Source organism: Zeus faber (assembly GCF_960531495.2).
Source record: "Zeus faber genome assembly, chromosome: 14".
NCBI classification, from domain to species: Eukaryota; Metazoa; Chordata; class Actinopteri; order Zeiformes; family Zeidae; genus Zeus; species Zeus faber.
Window position 1 is genome coordinate 21,508,629 of NC_137200.1, and position 7,891 is coordinate 21,516,519.

Genomic DNA, 7,891 nt, shown 5'->3' on the forward strand with positions numbered 1-7,891 from the left:
CAGAAATATTGCAGCCGGAATTATTAATGTATTGTATTATTGTATAAAATCACCGGGAAATGGATTTAAAAGCAGAATTTGCGACATTCTTTTTTTTTTTGCGCCACTCACAATTTAGGCGTAAGTATGGGTCCACCGGGTGAGGCCGTGTGGAGTAAGTGCCGCCAAATCCATTTTGGAGGAACCAGGAAAATGATTTGGTGGGAAAACAATTGTCTGCAAAGGGCTACAGTGGTGGGTAATAGTTAAGTGGTGTATTTACTGACTCTCGCCCCCCATGGGGAAAGCTGTTCTAGCCTGCGCCCCCACCCCCGAGACTTTCCCTGCGCCCCTTGCAGCTGAGCCCCGGGAGCCGAAATAAACAAGCAAATTGAAACAGCATCTCATCTGGGCAGTTAAGAGCAAGCGCTTCTGAACCGAGGATCCCCTCACGTATATATCCCAAGAAATAATTTGAGTTTTGGGCCTATGTCTTCCACCTCTGCATAGGTGAAGTGGAAAAACCAAAATAAATCAAGGGAAATCTGTTAGAAATATTTGTATTGCACCGTTTAAAAATACAGAATATTAAATTAAATTAAATTAACAAGTAAGACTATAGCGACACAACATATCAAACACAAATCAAGATCCAAAACTGAGACTGAAATTAGTATATATTGCATAAAAAGTTTATTTCACAAAGGACACAAAATAAAAAATTTCAAATGAAAACAAGTTCATTTTTTTGTTTTTGTCTTTCTCAAAAACCTTTCACGGTCACTAAAAAAAATATATATAAATCACAAATAATTCAACCAATTATTTTGAAAGTTATTTTTAGTTTTTACTTCATCCAAAAAAACTTTTGAAGGACACAAAAAAAGAAGAAGTTTTAGAACATTTATATTTTTTTCACCCCCCAAAAAAAATCTTCAAGGAAAGATTGAAATAATTCTAACAATTTTTTTTATTTTATTATCTTTATTACTTGGAGAATGGCGGCGCTGGAGGACAGGTGCGTATTCGTGATGGACATAATGTATATTTCGTTTGTCTGTTTTGTTGAAAAAAAAAAATAAAAATGGACCGTCCCTCGTTCCGATCACGCAGGTCGACCGACTTCGAGGCCGAGGGAGCGGGATGTCCAACAACATGGCCAAGATCGCCGACGCGCGCAAGACGGTGGAGCAGCTGAAGCTGGAGGTCAACATCGAGAGAATGATGGTCGGTCGAGCCGACGCACGTGTCCACACGGGGGGGGGGGGGGGGGGACTAATCACCAAACTCCCATCGGTACAAACGCGTTTGTTTCTTGAACCGCTCCAGGTCTCCAAAGCCGCCGCCGACCTGATGGCCTTCTGCGAAGCTCACGCCAAGCAGGACCCCCTGGTGACCCCCGTGCTGTCCTCCGAGAACCCCTTCCGCGAGAAGAAGTTGTTCTGCGCCATCCTCTGAAGCCCCTGTGTGCTATTTACATTAAAAATAAAAAATAAAAAAGGCCAGACTCGCTTTCTAACCCGAGGAGCTGATTGGGGGGGGGGGAATGTGACGGGGCGCAATAAAACGTCGTCTTTAAAAAAAAATAAAATAAGAAAAACGGGTGCAAAGTTCATTCCAAAGCGGCGAGGACCGCGCCCCGGGCGGACCTGAGTCCGGGCTTATACATTAACTCGGGTTTTATGATGCATGATCTTGTAACGGTTGTGTGATTCCAAGGATAATTTAAGAACAAAGCCAAATTTTTTTTGAATTTATTTTAATGATTATTTTCTTTTTCAAAAGCCCTTTTCCCCGATGGGACCGCGGGGAGTTCAAACGGCGCAAAACCAGTTTTCTCCGCCAGTGTTTACAGAGAGCTCCCCATGAGGGCTCCAGTCACATGGACACGGTGGGCGGAGCCGAGGGATGATCTCGGCGCAGGTGCGCACAGTTGACACATACCTGGGGCCCTGGGCTTTGGCACTCGTGTCCAAACCGGGAAGGGGGAGAAACAAACAAAACAAAAAAAAAACACCAGGAAGTGAAAAGGTGAGCGATGCATAACAAACAACGATTTCTTTCCAATTATTCGTTGATTCTGCTGAGGGTGGCGATGCCGGGGGGGGGTTTGCATTTTATTGTAAAGCCATAAGAAGACCCTGCCTTGTTTGTTTTTTGTTTTTCCATTGTAAAGTGTCCGCGGGTTCCCGAAAGGCGCTATATCAATTCCAGCTATTATTATTATTATTATTATTATTATTATTAACTGTGCACTCCGACAGTAAGGAGGACGGCACCTCATGATTCACCCAAATATTTAATTGAGACGGTAGGAACTCGAGGGGAATGGCAGCGGGTCCAGAAAAACTTGTCTGACAGAAAGCTCCGCCTTGTGGAAACACACCTCAGCCACTTTCCCACTGACACCGTCGGCGCCGCAGAGGGAAGCGGAGCCAGGGAGCCGCACTGTAAGAGATTATATGTTATACTATCCTTATGACAAACTAACTGAACTCGCCTTGCGAAACGCATGTCATGTATAAACTCCATGCTGCGACGCCATCGCCGCCGCTGTGTTTCCAAGCTCCCCTGCGCGACCACATTTTTTAAAATGCGCGTAGGAAAGTTGAGCCGAGATAACTTAGCGCGTTGCTTATCGTCGACTCAGCTGCTATTTCACGACGGGCGGTCGCCGATGTTGATTTGAATACGACTTTTGCAAAGCAAATGACCTATGGTCTGGCGCCCAGATGATGGGGACGCAGGCGAGGCCAGCGTTTCTCCAACCTTTGTTCTGCCACGGCGCACTTTTCACACCGGAATGAACCCCCCCGGCGACGCTGCTGTCCCGTTAACCGCCGCAAACATCAGAAACATGTTGTTATTATTACTACTATTATTATTATTATTATTATTATTATTATTACTACTATTATTATTACGACTATTATTATTATTACTACTATTATTATTATTATTATTATTACTATTACTACCATTATTATTACTATTATTATTATTATTATTATTATTATTATTATTTGTGACGCATGACAAGCCAAAGATTAGTTCGCCGTCAATACTTTGACGAGGGAGTCGGGAGCCACTCCCCGGACGATACCGACGAAATCAAACGAGCAAAGAGTCGTAAAATCGAACAACTTTTATTTATTTATTTATTTATTTTTACCGGGTGAGCTGGAAGAAACTGAATCTCAAAAAATTAAATTAAATTAAAAAAAGAGTCGAACCTTTCATCCATACAGATTCGGTGTGATATTCATTCTGCCGGAGTCGCTATTCCGGTCGGAACTGACAAATGAGTGGAATGCGCTCAGCCTTGCACTTTTGATCTTGCAACACAAAAGCTCGTTTGCATTCTTTATTTCATCTGAAGTGGTTGAAAAACACGGGGCTCGGTGGCCCCAACAGATGAAATCCAGGCAGTTCACAGGTGTCTCACGAGGTCTCGGTCTAAATGTGTCTTTAATGGAAAAAAATATTATTCCTCAACATTTTTGAGCAATTGATTATTGTTACATTGATGAATAATGGGGATCAATGAGGGAATTTCAAAATTTCATCTATTGTTTGTGATGGGAGGATTAAAGTGATGATGTAGGTTAATTCAAAACACATTTTGAGCGTATGCCACACACATACACAGACACACACACACACACACACACTGTATAGGAAGATATATTAAAATAACTGAGTGTAAATAGCGATGTTCAAATATACGATCAGCCTCAACATTAAAACCACCATTAATAACACTAATATTGTGTAGCTCCCCCTCTTGCTGCCAAAACAACTCTGACCCATGGAGGCATGGACTCACAAGACCTCTGAAGGTGTCCTGTCTTTAAGTCCTGGAAGTTGTGAGGTGGGCTCCCATGGATCGGGCTTGTTGTTCCAGCACATCCCACAGATGCTCCATCGGATGGGACCCTAACCCCGTCCATCCACATGATGTAGAAGAAAACGTGATTCATCAGACCAGGCCACCTCCTTCCATTGCTCCATGGTCCAGTTCTGATGCTCACATGCCCATTGTAGGTGCTTTTGATGGTGGACAGGGGTCAGCATGGACACTCTGACTGGTCTGCAGCTACTCAGCCCCCTACGCAGCAAGCTGTGATGCACTGTGTGTTCTGACACCTTTCTATCGTAGCAGCATTAACTTTTTCACCAATTTGTGCTACAGTAGCTCTTCTGTGGGATCGAACCAGACGGGCTGGACTTCACTCCCCATGTGCATCAATGAGCCTTGGGCCCCATGACTCTGTCGCCGGTTCACCGGTTGTCCTTTCTTGGAGCACTTTTGGTAGGTACAGCATACCTGGAACACCCCACAAGACCTGTCGTTTTGGAGACGCTCTGACCCAGTCGTCTAGCCATCACAATTTGGTCCTTGTCAAAGTGGCTCAGATCCTTACGCTTGACCATTTTTCCTGCTTCCAACACATCAACTTCAACAACTGACTGTTCACTTGCTGCCTAATATATCCCACCCCTTGACAGGTGCCACTGGAACCAGATGAGCAATGTTATTCACTTCACCAGTCAGTGGTTTTAATGTTGTGGCTGATCGGTGTATATTACAAATTAAAATAGATCAGGCAGCATGGAAATATGATCAAAAACAGGAATTAAAACACATTTTGTTCTTTTTGACCAACATAAAGAGCATGTCGGATAAAACTAGTGAATGTACAGCATCTATCTATCTATCTATCTGTCTGTCTGTCTATCGTATCAATCCGACTAGATATGACTGAGAATCCCAATAAACTAGACATGAAGCTGCGTTTTAGAGTCAAAGTTCCATACTTAGTGATAGTAGTTATTCAAAATCATTCTCTCTTTATTGAATTTCATCACACACACACACACACACACACACACACACACGCACACACACACACACCTCACCTGTTTCCAGGCTTGACGAGATAATGGCCAATTTTGGAGGACACGCCATCCCCGGCACCTTCTTCCTGCTCTACGGCCTCTGGCTGGCGGTGAAGCACTGCGTGCGACGCCACTGGAGGCAGAATCAGCACAAAGGGAGGCAGAAGGCGCCGCCGTCCCTGGACAGGATGGACTACTTCGAGGGCGGCCTGAAGATCTTCGCCGCATTCGTCGGTGCGTCTCCCTTTTCGAACGTCCCCCCCCCCCCCCCCCCCAATGCCCGGATCATTCGACGATCATCAAGTTTATTATGCCAAGTACATTTACGTGTATGAGGAATTTGTCCACGACGACGCGTTTCTCTACAGACGATTAGCATTTCAAAAGTCTGAGCCAAATTAAAAATGTATTAATAAAAGTAAGATGAAAAAAAACAAAGTGTGGATTGGAGAGCTCAAAATTCATACTTTTCCCCCTCAGGAGGCTTTGAATAACATCCGAATTCTAAGGAAAGACGACAGAATTTTGACCTTATTTTACATTATTTGGCGTTTCACTCAATTCTGAATCTGATCTGAGAAGGAAGTCTAAATGCGATTTTTCTTCTTCAGAATTCTGACTTTAATCACTTTAATCAATTTTACTTTTCTCTGAACTCAAATACACGTGGCCCCCCCCCAATCCCCTTATCTTTCTTGATGAAGCAGTTTCTGCATATCTCTTGCAAAATAGTGATCTGTCTGAGAAAAAAACATTTGTCTGTCTGTCTGTCTGTCTGTCTGGCTGGCTGGCTGTCCGTTCGTCCGTCCATTCCTGGGGCAGGTATCATGGTGGAGCAGTTTGTGGTGGACGGGCCGCACGCCCGCCTCTACGACCGCGACAGCCAGTCCTGGGTCAAGCTGATGAACTGGCAGCACGGCACCATGTACCTGTTCTTCGGGATCGCCGGGCTGGCGTGCGTCCTCACCACGGCGTGCAAGTCGCTGCCGCTCGGCCTCGACCGCCTCGCCCTGTCCCTGGCCCTGTTCGTGGAAGGTACCGGAGCGGACGCACACCGGGCTGGGGAGCGGGCAAATCCAAATCCAACTCCGCTCGTAGCCTCGCTCTTAACCCTGGACCCTCCCCCTCCCTGTCGCCCCCACCCGCAGGCTTCCTGTTCTATTACCACGTGCACAGCCGCCTGCCGCTGGACGCCCACGTGCACACGCTGCTGCTCATGCCCATCTTCGGCGGATCGGCCACCGTGGCGCTGGAGGTTTTCCTGAGGGACAACATCATCCTGGAGCTGTTCAAGGCCTGTCTGTTTGTCCTGCAGGGCTCCTGGTTCTATCAGGTGAGGCGGGAGAGGAGCAGATCCATCATCCACCCAACCCGCGTTCTCCCACGGCACACTGCCTGTGCCGTTAACCGCGCAAAACGTCAGAAGCTGCTACACGCAGGAGTGTGCTCATCACGGTGGCCTGATAAGAGTTAGTGATGCAAGATTCATCTGGAGTCACTCCAACAAAATAATTACCGAGGATTGAATTGAAGTCCCAGGAAAAACAGGCCAGGGCGTTTGGCGTAAATTATATTGTAGTAAATTATATTGAACTATATACTTTATAATTATACTATATTTTACTCTTTGCATTCCACCAAAAAAATGTTATTTGGACTGAATTGAAGGATTCTTTGTGAGAATTCCATTCCAATGCACAAAGGGTCGTAAAATGGAGCAACTCTTTTCTTTTTCTTTTTACTGAGTGACACGTCAAGAACCGAATCTCGAAAAAAAGAGTCAAACCATTCGTCACTATGAATAGACCTCACTTTCAGAGTGAAACTGGTCCTGCTGGAGCTGATGGATAAATGCAGCCTTGCAATTTTGATCTTGCAACACAAGATCCGACAACACAACCCGACACGGTTGAAAAACGCTGATCTATCCATTCATCCAGACATCCTCATTTTTTTATCGCAACCACCTCCTTAATGGGTTTTCAACATGAATGAGTTTTTAGATGTCGAAGATTTTTTAATCTTTAAAATTATAATTGGCTGAATTTTGAATGAATTTCAGTCCACTATTTCTGTCGTTTATAACACGGCCAGGAGAATTTGCGTCTTCCCATAGAAGGGATACTATCGTGAATAAGTATATTCAATCTTTGAACAATATTCATTATCTTAACAAGACTCAACATTAGAATATCAGTCGAATATCAGTCTGTATTCATCGCTCGTTGAATCCTTTTTCAGTCCTTTGCAAACTGTGTTGATTCTCAACGCCATTGTGTTTGGACAGCGTTTCTTGTGTGCGTAAATCTAGCTTTTAATGCAATAATGTCAGTATAACTTTGGAAAATATTCCTATCGTTTCTCTCCATCGCTCTCAGATTGGCTTCGTGCTGTACCCGCCCAGTGGCCCAGAGTGGGACCTCAAGTCCCATGACAACATGATGTTCGTCACCATGTGCTTCTCCTGGCATCTGGCTGCAGCCATGGCGCTCGTCGCCATCACGTCTGTCGCTGTTTGTTTGTAAGTATTTGTCGTTTGATTAAAAATGTTTATTTATCAGCAGTGTATCACCAGCTGTATTTCTCATATATAAATCAAACAATAACGGTATACAGTCAGATCCATTTAAGTTATTTATATTCTCCATGAACAGAATTTACCAAAAAAATAAAAACTAGCCGTTTCTGAAAGCCATTTTTGACATTTATTTCAGGAGGAAAATAAAATAAATCACAACACTGGGCTTATCAATGCAGCTTGAAAAATGAACCCACCGAAATGGAAAACAAATGCCCAACTCTGGTATAAAGACGATTTTCCCCGGAAATATTGAAATGGAAATGTACATTTTTTGTCTCGACAGCGCGGCGAAAAAGTGCGGCGGAAGGTGTCGAGACGTGGAGATTGGAATGAGAAAGACCTCGTCCAATCCCAGCTCCCAAAAAGCTCTGCTGGAGGAGTCGGATGAAGAATAACAACTTCATGGCATGAGTTGTTGATTTCCCTTCATTT

General features: G+C 44.4%; 2 protein-coding genes across 2 annotated transcripts; both read left to right on the forward strand.

The window, feature by feature from the left end:
* Positions 1-1,122: 1,122 nt before the first annotated feature.
* Positions 1,123-1,437, forward strand: gng8 (guanine nucleotide binding protein (G protein), gamma 8; the record flags this gene model as incomplete). Its single annotated transcript, XM_080014103.1, has 2 exons — positions 1,123-1,206; positions 1,309-1,437. The coding sequence occupies 2 exons, from the start codon at positions 1,123-1,125 to the stop codon at positions 1,435-1,437; spliced, it is 213 nt and encodes a 70-aa protein (XP_079870229.1).
* Positions 1,438-1,931: 494 nt separating this feature from the next.
* tmem45b (transmembrane protein 45B) lies at positions 1,932-7,880 on the forward strand. The gene is made up of 7 exons (XM_080014143.1): positions 1,932-2,010; positions 2,295-2,429; positions 4,910-5,112; positions 5,701-5,913; positions 6,027-6,211; positions 7,257-7,399; positions 7,743-7,880. The coding sequence occupies exons 3-7, from the start codon at positions 4,923-4,925 to the stop codon at positions 7,852-7,854; spliced, it is 843 nt and encodes a 280-aa protein (XP_079870269.1). The 5' UTR covers positions 1,932-2,010; positions 2,295-2,429; positions 4,910-4,922; the 3' UTR covers positions 7,855-7,880.
* Positions 7,881-7,891: the final 11 nt, after the last annotated feature.

What these genes read in the sequence shown, in the direction of transcription:
- tmem45b (XM_080014143.1), top strand. Translation starts at nt 4,923, where the DNA reads ATGGCCAATTTTGGAGGACACGCCATCCCCGGCACCTTCTTCCTGCTC. An exon ending in AGGGCTCCTGGTTCTATCAG is followed by an intron (nt 6,212 to 7,256) that starts GTGAGGCGGGAG and finishes CATCGCTCTCAG; the next exon opens with ATTGGCTTCGTGCTGTACCC. An exon ending in ACGTCTGTCGCTGTTTGTTT is followed by an intron (nt 7,400 to 7,742) that starts GTAAGTATTTGT and finishes TTGTCTCGACAG; the next exon opens with CGCGGCGAAAAAGTGCGGCG.